Source organism: Vanellus vanellus (assembly GCF_965231255.1).
Source record: "Vanellus vanellus genome assembly, chromosome: 1".
Taxonomy (NCBI): Eukaryota; Metazoa; Chordata; class Aves; order Charadriiformes; family Charadriidae; genus Vanellus; species Vanellus vanellus.
Window position 1 is genome coordinate 163435061 of NC_138905.1, and position 18192 is coordinate 163453252.

General features: G+C 42.1%; 1 protein-coding gene across 3 annotated transcripts in view; it reads right to left on the bottom strand.

The window, feature by feature from the left end:
- The window catches only part of MBNL2 (muscleblind like splicing regulator 2), a 112509-nt gene that overhangs the window by 11263 nt on the left and 83054 nt on the right, over window positions 1–18192 (bottom strand). Inside the window, exons 6-8 of one of the 3 annotated variants that reach the window (XM_082480967.1) lie at window positions 12846–12899; window positions 12015–12168; window positions 7098–7192 (exon numbers count right to left, since the gene is read on the bottom strand). In XM_082480967.1, the coding sequence (XP_082337093.1) occupies window positions 7098–7192; window positions 12015–12168; window positions 12846–12899 (303 nt within the window). The remainder of the gene's footprint in view (window positions 1–7097; window positions 7193–12014; window positions 12169–12845; window positions 12900–18192) is intronic. The other 2 variants (XM_082480966.1, XM_082480968.1) reach the window with 2 other exon arrangements.

Genomic DNA, 18192 nt, shown 5'->3' on the forward strand with positions numbered 1-18192 from the left:
AAACGGCGTTTGCCTTTGCTTACAGCTCATGTTATGTGATACTGCCACCTAGCAGGCTACCAGAGGAAGTCAAGTTTCAGCCCTTCTCTACAGGGGCGGGAGGGTGTGAAGGGGGAATTTCTGGAGAAAAAAAAAACCAACACCACAAAACAACATAAAAAGCCCAAAAGACTCAAACCAGAGATTTTCCATTTCTTCCCACTGGCTTCTTGTATATGAGCATGTGATCTAAAACTCTGTATGCAAGCCTGCCAGAAATCTTCTTCACCTACACAGAAACAACACTCATCTGAAGAGACCAAAAAATATTATGAAAAGTAAAAAGACTTGGTTAAAGTTTGCATGAGACTTAAAATAGAGTTCCTTTAAATTTTCCAGGGTAATCTTTTGGTTTTGCTTCTTAGCTGCCTTACGGTTTAAGAAAACAAAGTTTTGCCCCATATTTTGTAAGGTCAGTTGTTTCAAGGAAATTCAAAGGGTCTTTTCTTGACACTGAGATTTTTTATGGGCTTCAAGATTGGAAACTCTCACTTCTTGAGTCTGTAAACTGTTAATTCTGAAAGTTACAGCTACTTACACATAACTCAGTGTCTTCAGACAAGACAACTTGATTGAATTGAGGCTTGTGATTCTTGGGTGTCAAGCACCAAAGAGGCAGCAAGCCGTTTAAGTTTTCCTTGCCTACTGTGACAAGCTATTGCTATTCAAATACCTTCCCTAGAGAAAAATTACTCTTTATGATCAAGGATTATTTAGGTTCATTTTTCCAGCCTGGTGCAGGTGCAAGGTGAGATGTCCAGGCCTGCAGTCCCAGATGCCAAGACTTGCCGGTACCTATACATGGAGCAGCATGGCACCATACATGGGCTCGCTAGATGCCCAACGCCGCTCTGGCCAGAGCTCTCTCCCTGCAAGCGTCCCCTCTGATAACGTGTCTGAGAAAGGAACCTGTTCCTCCATCTCCTCTTTTGAACTTTTTCATGTCAGATTCAAATTGCCCTTTCTGTTGTTAGAACAGAATTTTCTATAGGAGTATTTAACTTGGGATGTTATAGAATTTTTAGACCAAAACTTTCAGTCAAAAAGAGACAAAGAATGTTGAGATACTTATTATTTACAGCAGAATTGCTTTCCTACCTGTTCCCCCATTCCCTTAGAAACTGCAATTAAAGCTTTTCAAATCAGTAACAATAATTTTGCATAGGCTCTTATTTGTGACGTTGGCACTAGAGGTGTAAATAACACGTGTTTCCCCTTCCCACCTTCCTTCTCAAAAGCTTGCTTTCAACCAACAAAAAAGGCCGTTTCCTACTACCTTCCAGATTATTCAATTCATTTTCTCAGTATATCGCTACTCGTCTCCCTGTTTACAAGTTCGGCAGGTTTCCACAAGGAGAAACGGGAATGTGAGACAAAAAGCCTTGTCAGCAGCGCTGAGGACAGCCCTCTGCCCTGCCAGAAGGCTTCCTGGGGTTAGATAGGTAGACTGGAGAGGAAGTCCTTTTTTGGGGACACCAGGGTATATTTGCAAGAGGGAGCAAACGGCGCTTCTGCTTTATGCAGAAGGAGAAATTAGCTTGAGTAGGTGCCACATGAGATTTCGGTCTAAGGAGAATCTGCCTCCTCTGGGAGTGGCGGTTGCCTTTGTGGGCATCTTGGCAAGGAGAGGTGGCTCTGTTGCTGCACGTCTGGGTTCCCCTCCCTCCTGAGGAAGCTGACACGTACAGTGTCTCAAATCCCTGCTAAAGACTTGGCATATCTGTATTTCATGCTACCTTAACTACTTTTTGAATTCTGGGGCAAATATTTTTATTGTTCTTTTGTTTGTGGCACTTGAATGTAACATAACTATTTTTATTTTCTCTTCATTGTATTTTTACAGATTTTGACAAAACTCAAGGCTACTGAATGATTTCATAATTAATATCTGCATAATTGCCACCTAATTTAGTGCGAACGCTGATGCATAATTTAAAACAGCTGTGCTAGATAATCACAAGCCTTAGCATGAGACAGCCTGTTGATCTTATATTCCTTTTCAGACATGGCCTACGAGTATTTAATTTTTCTACTGGATCTGCCTTTTAATTTTTCCTTCTTGGTTAAAGGGCACATCATAACCAGTAGAATAATGTTGTCACTAAATAACATCTTTAAGCAGCATTGTCTGTAATGCTGTTTTTATACCGTCCGTCTTTGGCCCATTTTCATTGCTGCAGAAAATGAAGCCATGTACTGTTCTGTACTGAAGTGATGAGAGCAAGACTCTTTAAAACGATTTGGAATTTGATACTTGCCCTGTAATAACCAAGAAAGCACCCACAGAGCTTGAGGACACAGCTTAAGACACAGAAATGCTGATGTCTAACCTCCTGTCCCAGTCAATGGGGTGTTACGACCTAGACAGTAAGCCAATGGAGCCTGGAGATCACTTCATGTGATCACCCACTGCAGGCTCAGGTCATTTGCTCACCAGGCTTTTTGGGCTAAGGTCTTCTGCCTTGTTCAGCTGCCAGTTCAGAAGTGTGCCGATTTGTCCATACATCCTGAATTGCATCTGTCAAGCTTGTTAAAATGTCTTGGATAACCTAGACATCCAAGGTTATCTTAGGACAATCGTAAACATCAGTAGAGACGTTTAGGCAACTAAACCAAGCCCTGCATGACTTTTGAAGGGTGAGCCAGACTATTCTCCAGACCTCATCTGACTGTGCTGATAATCTTCACAGTCTAGAATGGACGCTTAAACCTCTAGCTTGCACGTAGACACCCATACATGGAAAGCAAAACTTAGGTGTCTTAATTTCAGGCTGAGTCCTAACCTTCTAATCCTGGTAGGACTCACCCATACGTACACATAAATGAAGCAATAGCAAGGCTTTCCACTCAGAAATTTAAAGCTCCCCAAAACAGGTGTTGGCATTATTCAAAATTGAAATTCAGTCCCAGAATTCAGAATAGTACCTCTCAAATAATGTCAGGATAGATCACCATCTGTGAAATCTTATGGCTACCTGTGAGTGAAGCTGAGCAGGTTAACAGTTTCCTTGCTTGCTCAAGTACAGCTTGTCCACTAGCTACAGGAGTAATAATTAAAATCTGTGTTCAAGATCTCTGAAGCATATATTTACACACAAGTACTGTATTAATATTTTAAATGAGAACTTTTACATACCTCTGCCCACACGCATGCACTAGAGGGAGCTACGACCAAACCCTCCACATACATGACCTAACGCTGCCTCTCACTGTCATTTCACACTTTTTGGAACTTTGCTGGTTCCATCCTCCAGGAAAACCTTGTCAGCATCCCCAACAACTGAATGTAAGTTCATTAAAGATCTAACCCTAAAGTGAGGTTCCCATTCTGGTGAGAACAGCTGGAGCAGTTGTGAAGGGGGGAAAAGGACAGGGGAAGGACCTCTCACCTTTGACTCCAGGACTCCTCATGTACCTTTGGAAGTCCACCTGCCTTTCACTGGAAATCCCAATCTGAAGTCCCCCCTCCATCCTCTCTCATCACAGCCTGGCAGCTTGAGCAAGCAGGGACACACCCTCACAAAATGTCCACACACAGTGAACAGCAATACCACCAGCTCGTATATTAACTGAGTCAGTTTTTAATCAGGATTTGTAAAACAGAGTTTGCTAAAGCACTTTTGCTCCATTCTGTTTTCATTGCACTGAGCCAAAGTGACTCTCCTTCCCTCTGAAGCATACTGCAAGAAAATTATTTTGGTTTTAAAACCTAACTTCTGTAAGTTGGGAAAAGCAAGAGACTTCCAATTTTCCATATATTCTTAACCGGTGTCACCATAAACACACGTACTACGGTATAGCCTTTAACTCTACACAATCTTCTCACGTGCCTCGTGCCATACATTGAACACACAATGCGTAGAGTTGCTGGCCAAGCATGACCGACTGTGCATGTGTCAATGCAGGCACGTTTTGAGCTGTTACTCATGCTACTTTCAGAAAGAAAGATCAGACAGAAGACATGAGACACAGTTCATCTTTTTTTTTCCAAATACAAGTTGACAGCACACACTAAATAATTTACAAACCCAACAGAGCTGTTAGGGTTTTCTTAGCCATCAGCTGAGACTCCGCAACTTTTGGGATGTTGACTTTTCCTTCCACTGGTGCTTCAAGGACAACGGGATCATCATACTCAACCCAAGGAAGTCCAGCAATCTTTCCCCAGGCCAGAATACTAAGCCAAATGATATTGAGCTAAAACATTAAGCCCTGCTACGACTTTCTTTTCACAGCTGGCATTGTGAGGAGAAGCTGGGGGAGCTGAAATGGGATGGGCTGAAGGCTGCAAATAGATTGATTAAAAAAGTGCTGTAGAGCCACTGGAAAGAGGAAACCATATCCCACAGATATGCAAAGCAGTGTGGCACATACCTGGAAAGGAAATTTTATCTAGATGGGAATAAAAAAATCCTTTTCTGAAATACGCAGGAGAGTTTAAATCCATACAGGAGGACACAAACAAAGGACGTTATGACCATGAATAAAGTCTTAACCCAAGTTAATTACCTGCTCCTTCTGTGTTTCTTGAGCTAGAGAAATACTGCGAGTTAGGAACACAGAGTTACTATGGGGCCTTTCCTAGTGTTGTAGCTTAGTCTCTGACTCTTAGGAGACTAAATAAACAGCAAATTTGGAGATTTGCCTCTTATAAAGAAGAAGTAACTACTACTACTTTCCCTACTTTCAAATACAGTTTTTCACAGTAGCTTTTAAAGATTTGCAATGCCTAAAACAAAGACAGGAGCGAGAAGAGAAAAGACAGTGATGGCACACGCCACAGAAGCCGACGAGAAAAGCTGGTGGGGTGGGACCCGTCCTCCACGTGCAGTGGTGCAGAGCTTTGGTTACGCACCTACGCACCTCCTTCCACAAGCAAGAGAAAGAGGCAGGACCCTCCAGGGCAATTTCCCCTGCCCTAAGACAGACTTCTAAAAAAGCAGATGAACTGGATGCCAAACTTCCAAATGGCTGAAGTTAAACAAGTGGAAACCCATCCCTGTCTTAAACCATCCTTTAATTTCAGCGTGGAGTTATATGTATACACACACACACAAATATATGCAACTAAATAAATACAGACAGACACTTTTTACAACTCCTGTTAAATTTAAAATGCTCTAATCCTCCAATGCAAACAAAACCTGCACTGGGAAAGGAGGGGCGCTGCCTGCTATCCTGCTAGATGAGAAAGTGCATTAAGGCACACCTATGTCTCCCCAGTGGCACCAGTTACTCGTGTAAAAGTACTCTCATTAACTAAAAAGAAAAAAAAAAATGCTTAAAAAAAGACTCCTTTTGTAGGTGTACATGTATTTATTCTACTTCAGCCACAGTCAGCCCCTCTGGCGCTCAGGCATGCAGATGGCAGAGCTGCCCCGGCTGCATTCCTGTGCTCGGAGGGTCCTCAGCCAACCCCCTCCCCAAACCACCCCGTTTTCCTCATAGTCCCTTGGCACCTTCAAAGTCCCTCTGTCAGCACTTTGGGATCACCAAACTACACTGCATACCACCAAATGATTTTCTGCCCGCAGATGCTGTTCTGGGAAGGACAGTGAAATGCACCGTTTGCCCGCTGCGCTTTCCTCCTTGTCCCAAACAGTTTTTCATTAATACAAGCTAGCTCTCAGAAAACAACACACAAAATGACAACCCTCTTTTGATGAAAATGCTAGAAGCACAAACACCACAATGCTGGCGAACAAGCCTTTAAAAAAAAAAAATAGAGAAAATGGACTGGTTTGTGTTTCTTTCAGAAAGTAGGGAGTATTTCAGAGGTAGTATATTTTTCCTAAATTATTATAAAATAAACTTTTGTGGCAACTTCTATTTTTCCATGGGATACTTAAATAGTTTGGGGACCAACAGTGGAAAAAAAAAATATCTGCTGGTATAACGTTATCAAGATAAACATTTTCACTGATTTCCTTGTAATTCCTTGGCAGGTGGAGGGGAATGAATCAATGGCTGAGCGTTTCTACTTGGTCTGCAGCAGCTTGTAGGTCTGGCCAGGAGAACACAAGGAAAGGTGACAGGGACATAGCCCTTTGCTTTCTCTTGGTGAGCAAATCTGCTTGCTTCCTCCTCAGTTTGACCTCTCAAAACCTGAGGGAAAACAGCTCTCAGGTGGAAATGCCCGAGCGTGGTCTCAAAGCAACGGAAAATCCAGAGCGACCCAACTGCTGTGCAAACCCCTCTCCAGGCAGACGCCGGGCACGTCGGGGTGGGGATCTCTACAGCCCCAAGGGAGGAGTCAAAGCTACACCCTTTGAGCTGCAAGAAATACATCTTCCCTGGGAATCAGGTCCTGCAGGAGAAGGGGGAAACCCTACCAAAATGAAAACTGCCATTAACGTAACAAACCGCAGAAGAAAAGGAGAAAGTATCATCTTCCCTGGCCTGCCTCTGCCAATAACCCTAGGGGTTCTTTTCTTTGTAACAACGTCCTTCCTTAGGGAAATATAATTCCCAGGTTAAAGTTACACTTTCAAACATAAAGCAGGCATAGTCATAAATATCTCGAGTGCTGTTTCAATCACTAGTGTTTACAGAAAACATTCAATTTTGTTTCTCTTTTTTTTTTTTTTTTTTCCCAGCTGTCTTGTCCCATTTGTGATTTTAGACAGCTTCCGTGCTTACAAATTAGTCACTTCACACACCTCATGGAGAAAGCTACATTAACACACCTGAACATTTGAAACCTGTGATGATCTTCGTTTTGAACTTAGGAGTTAATAACAGACTTTTGTAAGTAGTCCAGTACTATGGTGATTCTAACTCCAGTTGGGTTAATTACACAGTAATTAGGTACAAACATCGCAACACAAAACACAGCTACATCATTATTTGCAACAAATGTTAACTCTAAATAAGTGCAACCTGTCCCACAAACACTTGCTATAAACGACTTAAAAATAAAAGTAAAATTTGATGGGGTAAACACAGAAAAAAAAAAATTCTCTGGGAGAATTTTTTTTGTTAAAAAAAATTAAAACAAAAATCTCAGCACTCATTTAGAGTTCGGGATCTTGTGAAAGAAAGCTTTAAAAGGAGCAAACCTGATTTGCTGTGGCTGTTGCGGCGAAGGGAACACTTGTTGCAGGAGTTGTTGCTGCAGAGACAGTGGCGGCCGTAGCGTTGTGCATCATGGGTACTTTCAGGAGGGGAACCATGGAAGCAATGAACAGGAGGGTGCAGCATTATGGTAAGAGAAGTGGTATTTTTGGCATGGTGAATATCAAGAGCGGCAAGCCATCGTCATGGGTTAAACCGGCAGATGGCATGCAATCACAGTGCAAAGCGAGAAAGCGTGGCGGAGAAATAAAAAAAAGGGAAAATAGCTTATTACAAGTACAATTAAAGGAAGGTTGTCAACACAATCGGCGATTCCCAGAAAAAAAGAGCAAGGACCACTGAAAACGAGGGCGTTATCTCTAAGAGGAAGATTGCTTGTGCAAACGAGGTCTCTACCAAAATAGCCCGTTACATGGGCAATCTGTTTTCCTCCAGTACCGATATAAAGCACTCCAAAATAAAACTCTACTAAAAAAAAATAGTGGTTTGTACTGGAAACTGATACATGTTTATGTTAATTTTTAAACACAATTAAAAATGAATTATTTTCATGTGTCTTCATTTTGAAGTAAGCCAGATACTCGCTGTCTTCCTTTATAATCCAATTTATGCATTTTTTTTCTACTAGCACTGCATAACTGTTAAGATTTTATCAGAGTTAAATTACCATCTGCTTTGAGGCAAAAATCAGGAGAAGGATGATAATAATTTTCCTGATTTAAATCCTACTTTGTTTGATCTAAAAAAGCCAGGTTGATTTTGTGAAAGTCATGGCTTTTGCTCATTTGAAGAATGAATTTTAATCATCCTCTTCATGGGAGAATTATTAACTTGATGTTTTAAAGGCTTGATATTTTAACTGCTTATCTGAGTAGTCCCACAAAAAAAAAAAAAAAATCACTGGGATAGTGCTATAGAATAGAAGAAAGATTACTTTTCTGTCTTAGAGGCTGCTGCATTGGACTTCCATTTTGCATGCCCAAAATGTTAATTCCAAGCTGCAAATATATTTAAAGGAGGAGCGAGATTCAGATCACGGGTTTCAACAGAACCTCTGTGGATCAAAGCAGGCATTTCTGGGAAACGCTGATAAAACTTTCTAACACACAGCAAAAAGGAGAAATAGGCACACCACTATGAAACTTTAAAACACTGATGAAATTTGCTGGCTTTTCCCAGTATTTTATGATTTTATAGTACTAGACAATATAAAATATAAAGAGAAATAAAACTTTGAAAACTGAAAAGCAGACTGGAATTCATGGTATTATGCTTTTGCAGTGTAGTTGTTATAGCAGGTGGTATCACACCTAAACTGCAGCTTTCATCTACACATCTAAACACTCTGCAAAGTCAACCAGAAAGAAGGACAAGCGAACCTTTAACTCTAGTCAGTGTCTAAATCTTGCCCAGGATTTTTGAAACAAGTGAATAAACATCATATACAGTACAAAAAGAGATCAATAAAGAAATTTGGAACCTACCAATACTGGTAGCGGGTGTCATGCACAAAACTGACCCTGCGTGTCATGCAATGATAGGTGAAAAAAGTGGATAAAGGGAAGAAACAGGTTAGCCGTTTAGAGTTAACATTCAAAGTGAGATTCAAGCATAACCACAGAGAAGTAAGTTAGTTAAATGAAACTGTAAGGTCATTCATAGTTTCGCTTGAACACAAAAAAGGTGATTATGTTCTTACTAAACCTCTACCTGAGTACAGCCTGTGGCTTTTGGCGTGTTTCTGTGTACACACAAGATACTCCATAAACTTTTTTATTTCGTACTTCTGTCCTTTCACTTAGTACTTTTGCAGCGACAGGTTTTTGTTTACCGAAACATCTTTAGTTAAATACCACACATCTTTGGTTAAATATCACATTACTTGGGAATTTGAGAACTCATTGCATAATTCAGACAGCTCAATGTCAGATCAATATTCACCAACTTTTTGATGTGCAGCAGAGAAAGAAGTTAAAAACTAGATGATCTCCAGAGGTCCCTTCCAAGCCCTATCATTCTGTGATTCTACGATTCTGGAATATTGTTCTGCGGGGGCTTTGCCAAATTTAATGTACTTATTCTTAACACAACTCCTGAGGTGGAGAGGTGCTTCTGACAAAAGAAAACACTACTGTGACAATTCCCTGAGCTAAACACCTCAAAGTTCCAGTAAAAGGCTCCCAGCACACCTCAGGGGTGCTCTGGAAGGACTGCTCACCTGCCATGAGGTTGAGTTTCGGTGCCTAGTCCACCTTTAACCTTTCTGGGAAGACCCAGTGAAAAAGAAAGGACAGGGTATTTTCAGTACAGTGCATATAGCAAGCTGGTGAAGGCGAGCATGTGAGGAGACTAGTCCCACATACAGGCATATTTGATAAGAAGTGAAATATGCTTCTCGTATTCCTGCTTAATTACTACTGCAGCCCCTTATCGGACCAACGCAGTAGCAGTGTAACTATGAATGACCTTACCCAAGAACAGTCCCCAGAGAATACACAAAGTTCCTCCTCTGGAGGGTACAGAAACACTAACAAACAGCCATGGGAAGAGAGAAAAGATCTGTTGTTTTTAAGATCATTCACCAAACAATAAGGAGAAGGTGACAAAGCAATCAACTGATGTAAAACAAACAAAGTGCAGAACTTGGAGGTAAGCCATGCTAAGTCAAGCCCCACACTTTTTATTAGGGGAGCAAGTGGTTAAGAAAGCAGAGAAGTTATATAAAACAATTAAGTTTTATATATATTCCAGCAGCAAAACTTGTCTTAAAATTTAACTTAACAGACACGCACACACAAGGAACACATTTGAAAATCATACCAGTTCAGAAAATATCACATAACAATTTAAAATCCAACAGCTAATGTCATGCATCGCTCCTTAGACCTGGGTGGCATGACAGTCCTTACACCCACCAAATCCAACCTTCCCAGGAAACGTGGGAATATCAGACGTAGCATCTTTAACAAAAAGCTCGTGACACCCACTCATATAGAGGGGCTTCCCCTTTCCTAATATTCCATATTCCTCCCATGCCCCACTCCTCTCTCTAACATCCTTTCTAGGTGCTGATGGTGTTCACAAAGAGCAGGAGGTTCAGCACTGTGAGAAAGGTTTTCTACTCTGGGCTTGGGTGCCATCTGCTATGTTATCCCTCTGTTTCTTCTTCTTTCATGCACTTGTTTTGGGGCTTGCCAACAACCTGGCCCTTGAGGTTTGGTTCCAAGATCCACCCTTCCTACCATCCGAAATTTGTAAGATAAAACTATAATTACACCCGTTAGTTGGAAAGAGGGATGGGCAATAAAAAGCACAAAGAATGAGCTACTTAAGGAAGCATGAGCACTCCAAAAGTCTGGAAAATATCCAAACGCTATTTCACTGAAAAAGGTTTAAACTACTGTATTTTCCATAGTTAATTTTAAATCCTTGGCAATGGCAAATAATAGTGATAAGCCCTGAAAGGGAGTGCTTAAGAGAAGGAATACTGCGTATCATACTGCAAATTCTCAGGGTTATAATGCAAAATAAATTTGTAAAAATTTCTGCATGATTGTAAGCACAAGGCAGTCCTCCATTCGTGTCCAAAAAGGCAATCTCACAATTTGTTTATTTGTTTCAAACAGTTCCATAAATGACAGTATGTTTTCTGCCACAGATATTCTGTGGCACCAGTATGCTAAAAATACAGCATGCTATAACTTACTATTACAAATACAGGGGCAAGCTCCAAGGTTGTTACTCAGGCCTTATAGCAAAATTCCATGAAGTCAAAGCCATCTGTGTTTGCTTTTATCTTTAAAAACATATGGGAAAGCTGATAGATCGGGAAACAATCATGTGTTGCGTTTCATTCCTTGCTTAACCGACATTATTTCTATCAACTAAAATAACACCGCTGAATTCAATGTCAAGCACATTTGCAAACACCTAGTTTTAAACGATTCTGGAAGTTCACGCTCCTTAATGTTCCGATACTAAAATATGTAATTCTTTAATTATAAATGAAAACACAGAATTTGTTAGGCAGGATATTTACCTTTGGGAAGTTTGGAGTGGGGGTGACTGACGTAATTTAGAGGGTTATGTCGTTATTGTCTACGCAAGCGCCTAGCACATTCTTTCTTTCGCAGTGTTAGAGACAAGCCCTGCCGCTGGCCAGGGTGCAGGTCAAGCCATCTCCGAATGCTCTGATTTTTACAGGGCTCCAAGCACCGAAATGCAAATGACATTCACTCATCTTCAGATCACCCCTCTGAAGAACTAGATAACCCCAGCTATTAGCCGCAAATGCTAGGAAAAGTTCTGGTGGTGTTCCAAAATGAAAACCACGAAAACGCATCTGGGGCCTCAAAAGCCCTTTAGTGCGCCCACAGGGGAGTGCTGCGTTTTGCCAGTGCTTCCACGCAGGTTATCGACTGGAAGGTGATGGCTGGTGCTCCCCGTCTCGCCCCGCTTGTGCGTGGCTGGGGCAATCCCCGCGGCTGCAAAACCACCCCCGAGGGAGCAGAAGGATGCGCCTGGGCCACGGCGCGCTTCCCGGGGCATCTCTGAATGCTTTTCCCAGCATTTTTGTTGAAGGCACTTTGCCCTCTCATCTCCTAGGAGAGCGCTGGCAGACCAAAGTCAAAATACAGCCAATTTAGGGTAGGAAAAAAGGGGCAAACTGTGGACGGTGACGAAGGAGGCTATGAACGTGAAAAGCAGCCTGATGGCACGTGGAAATTTCTGCTTGGATTCTCGTACTTTGCAGGAGGAATTAAAATAACGTGTAACTATCTGTGCAGACTTCCCCTCAAGCAGGGCAGGGAGCATAACAAAACCTTCTGCTAAGTGCAGCCGCCTGACACGGAGGTGCCACCTAAGGGACAGGAAACTGGCTCAGTGTGGGTGCAACGTACCTGTTGGGATAAACGCTGCGTGTTGCTGCAACTGAGCATTGGCAAGAGCCTGTTGATAGTGCAAGACACTGGGATTGAAAACGGCACTGGCACCATTGCTTTTTTCAAGTGCTTGTCTCTTTGGTAAAGGGTGAAGAACACCAGGAGGAAAGGCCTGTAAATAAGAAAGTTAGTTAAAATGGCGCCGTTTTTAAGACGCTGTGCGTAACATATACATAAATACGAAAAACTTATTATTTTTTAAAGCGGCTAAAGATGCCTCGCCATGCATATTAACTCAAAGCACAGCAATGTAAAATGAGTGAAATTTTGTTATTGATAGCAAAAGCGTGGTACTATTAACCTAAAACTGTAGCAGCACAACTACTGAAAAGAAAGGCCTTTAAAGCAACGAAAATGGCATTGCCTTTACACAGGTTTTCAAATATTATAGGGAGAAAAAACCACTTGTGTTTCATTGCCAAGTATTTTCTTTTTTTAAATTTAAATACCGTTTCCTATTATTATACAGATTAATGGATTATGTTAAGCGTTTTCAATTACAGAAGCAGTTTTATCTCAATTTGACTTTTCATGAGAGGAGATTTAAAAAAATGAAACCATGTTAGGAACCAAACTAAATCGTCTGCATTTATTACGTATGAGAATGAGATGGACAAATAGAGTTTCCGGTAAATTAACGAGTATGTGAAATCATTTCCGGTTGATGTTCAAAAGTAAAGCGATACAAATTTCATTAGTTGCTTCTCTGAAAAAAAACAAAAAAAACAAAAAACCAACAAACAAACCCAAAAAGCTACATGCAAAGCAAAAGGTGAAAGGTCAAAGTACCAGGTCTACAGTTGCTTCGAGAGGTCGCTTCATTGCTTTGGCAGTCGACTGAGTCTTTTAATAACAGGCAGCGAGCACATGATGGCAGTGGGCCAATGGGATTCAAGCGAATTAACATACAGGTAAACAGCAAGCAGAGGTGCATCATGGGAACGGCATTGCATTTGTGGATAGGTGAGAAGGAAAAAAATATTCTGAATGCAATATACAACATACAAAAACACTAGGCATGCACAACAACAAAAATGTCTTCTAAAGAAATGGATATTACATTTTGAATTAGTACCGAAGCAAAAATGCATCTACTATACCTTAGTTAAAAGCATATAAGAGAGTAAAATATAGATGTTTGAAATTCAGGAAAGTTGAGTAAAACAGCAGCTTGCAGACACTATTAAGCATCGTATAAACACTTCACAGAGATGCATAAAGTTTTAAGGATACGCCTATAAGAATTCCTGATAAGTTAGTTAAGTCACATTTTAAAGCGGAAAAATCAATTTGGAAGGCTACATTTTCAAATACAAAGCACTAGTGAAAGTTGTAATGCATTACAAATGCTACTAATAACAGTGCTTGCAAGGTGAGGGTCTTAATTAAGAGAAGTGCGTCACTCAACGGATTTAGGGTTCAAAATGGGAGAGGTTCTCCTTTTCCAATACAAAGCAGAGTAAGTATTATGTCTACTTACACTAACTTATCATTAATTCCTTTTTTTTTCCCCTACAGCTGGGTCATTTTTGTAGATTTTTTTTTCCTTGTAACTTACCACGTTACATTGAGAGGGAAAAAAAGTCTTTCAGAATTTAAAACATATTTTCTAAATTTTGCTACAACTTTCAGCACTAGCTTCAGGAGCAGGGAGTAAAAATACTGCTCTCAGTTCATAAGCGAACAGTAACATATGAGTTATGATACTAATCCAGCATTATTAATTTTTTAAAAAGAAAATATTTAGGCATAGTACATAAGCATATACATTTATGTATACTTCCATAATAAGATCAAACTTATGGCTGATATGATGGTATTCTGTAAAAAAATCTCATACAAAATATTACTTTCAAGTTTTATAGTGTAAATAATTCTTACAAACCTTTAGAAAGGAAAGGAAGATTTACATAGAAGTCAGAATTTTTACTTTTGTTTTTTAAACACAGGCTGGTATTTAGCTCTTTTAGGCTAGGCAGATTATGTCTATCTTGACATCCATATGTGGAAATAGGGAACAAAAGTGAAAATAAAAAGAAAAAGAGGACAAGGCACAAAATTCCTACAAACAGCTTACGGTCACAAGAGTAGCTAGTGCCAACAGGATATTTTGTAGGATAGCCCTCACTTTGCCTATTCCTTGTTTCTGGCTCCGTTGCACCTACATTGCATGAGGCTTCCCAGCGCCCTCCCCATCTCTCCTTCACCACAATTCTGGATTACACACCTTGGTCTACGAGATCTGCTCTTCTGTCTGGCGCCAAGACTGAGACATAACAAGAAACACCTGGCGCAAAGTGAGGACCTGGAGAGCCTTCTTGTGTCTGAGCAGGGTGCTGTGCAGCTGACGTGGTACTCTCCATGGGCACCCCCGTGGGGGCCATCACTCTGCACAGGGCACAGCCTCAGACCCACTCTGCATCCTCCATGGATGGAAGTCTACACAGAGGTGAAGCTTACAACTGAATTCAGCATTATGCGATGACAAAGTCCACAAACTCAAATCAACATCATTAAGAGTAAAGTGTTTCAGGTAATTACCTTTATTATCCAAATGCAGATCTTATCTGATCTCAATTGTTAACTTATTATCTCTGTGTTAATGATTGCCTTTCTCCACTTCATCTCCATGCTCTTCTTAACCTCACCTCCCTGTTCTGCAACTTTTTGCTGGCTTTCCCCTCATCTTCCACAGCGAGTTCAGTCTCAGGTTTTCCAGCATGAAGGCTTTAAGTTGATCTGTTCCTATACCTACCCATCAATCTTTTTTCCATGTAGACTCCCTCTCTTTTAAGGCTTTCAGACCAACTGTCCATTTTTATCTCCCACCTTTGTCTTTTCTTTCATTTTGTCCTGATAGTAAAACCTCCTTTGCCTCTTTCTGTTCCATCAAGTTCCTGCTCAATATTTGATCTCCTACATAACTAACCAAACAAATCAATAGCTACATACTGGAGAGGAAAAGGAAATAAAGACAATAATAAAAATGATCAAACGTACTGAGGCATAGCACTTGTCTGCCATATGTCACATCAGTACACTACAATGTCTCCTGGAATATGAGCATGATCCACACAGCAGAGGCCTGCGTGGATCTGCAAGGAGCTCCTGACTAAACTCTAACACAAGAAGGGAAGCACATGAGAAGTGGAAGCAGGGATGGATGGACCAGAAGGAATAGGGACACAGCCTAAGCATGCAGGGATGGGTTAGGACAGCCAAAGACCATCTGCAGTTGAATCTAGCAACAAAAGGAAGACCAGGGAAAACGTGGGCCTGCTGCTGAATGGGTGAGGTGACCTGGTGACACAGGACATGGAGAAGGCTGAGGTACTGCACATCATCTCTACTGGCCTTCAGGCCAGGGGGAGACCAGTGGGGAAGTCTGAAGTGAAGAAGATTTACCCTTGGAGGAAGAGGATCAGGCTTGGGAACATTTAAACAAACTGGATGTACACAGACCCATAGGACCTGGATGCGATCGCAGCCCAGAAGGCCAACCGTATCCTGGGCTGCATCAAAAGAAGGGTGGCCAGCAGGTCAAAGGAGGTGATTCTGCCCCTCTACTCCACTCTCGTGAGACCCCACCTGGAGTACTGCATCCAGCTCTGGAGTCCCCAGCAGAAGAATGACATGGATCTGCTGGATCGTGTCCAGAGGAGAGCCACGAGGATGATCCAAGGGCTGGAGCACCTCTTGTATGAGGAGAGGCTGAAAGAGTTGGGGCTGTTCAGCGTGGGGAAGAGAAAGCTCCAGGGAGATCTCATTGTGGCCTTCCAGTACCTAAAGGGGGCCTCCAGGAGAGCTGGGGAAGGACTTTTTAAAAGGGCATGTAGCGATAGGACGAGGGGGAATGACTTTAAACTGGAAGAGGGCAAGTTCAGATTGAACATTAGGAAGAAGTTTTTCACTTTGAGGATGGTAAGGCAGTGGAACAGGTTGCCCAGAGAGGTTGTTGAGGCCCAATCCCTGGAGGTGTTCAAGGCCAGGCTGGATGTTGCCTTGGGCAACCTGGTCTAGTGGGAGGTGTCCCTGTCTATGGCAGGGGGGTTGGAACTCGATGATCTTCAAGGTCCCTTCCAACCTAAACCTTTCTATGATTCTATGACCTGACAAGATGCACTGACAGGTGCTGAGGGAGCTGGCCAATGTCACTGCAAGGCTACTATTAATTATCTTTGAAAGGTCACTGCGACTGGGGGAAGTTTGTGGAGACTGTAAGAAAGTAAATGACACTACTGTCTCCAAAAAGGGCAGGAAGGAAGGTCTGAGGAATGACAGGGTGGTCAACCTCACCTCAGTCCCTGGGAAAGCAATGGAGCAAATCCTCCTGAAAACCATCTCCAAATACATGAAAGCCAAGAAGGTGAGGGGGAGTAGCCAGCACAGATTTATGCAGGGAAAATTGTGCTTAACCATCCTGACAGCCTTCTACGATGAGACTGACTTGGTGGGTGAGGGGAGAGCCACAGATATTGTTTCTCTTGACTTCAGACAGGTTTTCAACACTGTCTCCCATTTCACCGTCACGGACAAATTTATTCAGTACGGGCTAAATGGGAAACAGTGAGGTGGGCTCAACAGGTTGCGATCAGCAACACAAAGTCCAGCTGGAAGCCACTCACTAGTGGTGTAAAACTGGGAGGAGTGGTTGATACTCTTAAACCACAACAATAAACAAGATAGATGTGCTGACACTCAGAGGGACCTGAAAAGGCTGGAGAAATGGGCAGAGAGGAACCTCACTAAGTTCAACAAAGGGAAATACCAAGCCCTGCACCTGGGGAGGAACAACCCCAGACAGCATTACATGCTGGAGGCCACCCAGCTGGAAAGCAGCTTGACACAAAAGGCCCTCAACGTCCTGGTGGACATCAAGTTGAACACAAGCCAGAAATGTGCCCTCACAGCAAAGGCAGCTGACAGTATCTTGGGCTGCATTAGGAAGAACATCACCAGCAGGTTGAGGGAGGTGATGCTTCCCCTCTACTCAGCACTGGTAAGACCAGGTGCGGAGCGCTATGTCCAGGTCTGGGCATCCCAGCACAAGAAAGACACGGACATACTAGAAAACAGTCCCATAAAGGCCCCCAAAGATTAAGGGACTGGAACACATCTCATATGAGGAAAGGCTGAGAGAATTGGGACTGTTCAGCCTAGAGAAGAGAAGATGCCAGGTGATCTCATCAGTGTATATTAATATCTGATGGGGGAGTAAAGACTCTGCTCTGTGATGCCCTGTGACAGGACAACATGCAATGGGAACAAATTTAAATACAAGAAATTCCATTTAAATGTAAGCCTTGTGGTTTGGTTGTTTTTTTTTTTTTTTGTTTAGTTGGTTGTTTTTACTGTAAGCATTACTTAACCATGGAGCAGGTTGTCAAGAAAAGGTGTGGAGCCTCCATCCTTGGAAACTTTCAAATGCCAACTAGCCATGTCCTAGGCAATCTGCTCTAGCTCACCCTGTTCGAGCAGGGGCGGTTGGACTAGGTGATCTCCAGAGGTCCCTTGCAACTTCAACTATGAATTCACATTTTAATTTAGGCTGTACATTCTTCAATGACTTTTTATACTCTCTGATGCACCACATGAATATCTGGAGCTCCCCCAGTACAATGAGAGATGACACTGCTTTCTAATGCACTTTGCATTCAAGCTGTACGTGATCTACAGCCTCTTTCAGAGTGTCTTTTCCTTTCCTATTTACTTCAAAAGATGGGGTCACCTAAGATACCTGAGGAAAAATTCCTAAACTTCAGTGTACAGAAATATACAGGGCATTTTCTGGAGGGTCCCAGACTGCAGAATTCATTGACCTTCAATGGTCTTACAAGCTTAAAGGGGGCTTATAAGAAGGATGGGGACAAACATTTTAGCAGGGCCTGTTGCAATAGGACAAGGGGTAACGGTTTTAAACTGAAAGTGGGTAGATTCAGACTAGATATAAGGAAGAAATTTTTTACAATGAGGGTGGTGAAACACTGACACAGGTTGCCAAGAGAGGTGGTAGATGCCCCATCCCTGGAAACATTCAAAGTCAGGTTGGACGGGGCTCTGAGCAACCTGATCTCATTGAAGATGTCCCTACTCGTTGCGGGAAGATGGACTAGATGACCTTTAAACGTTCCTTCCA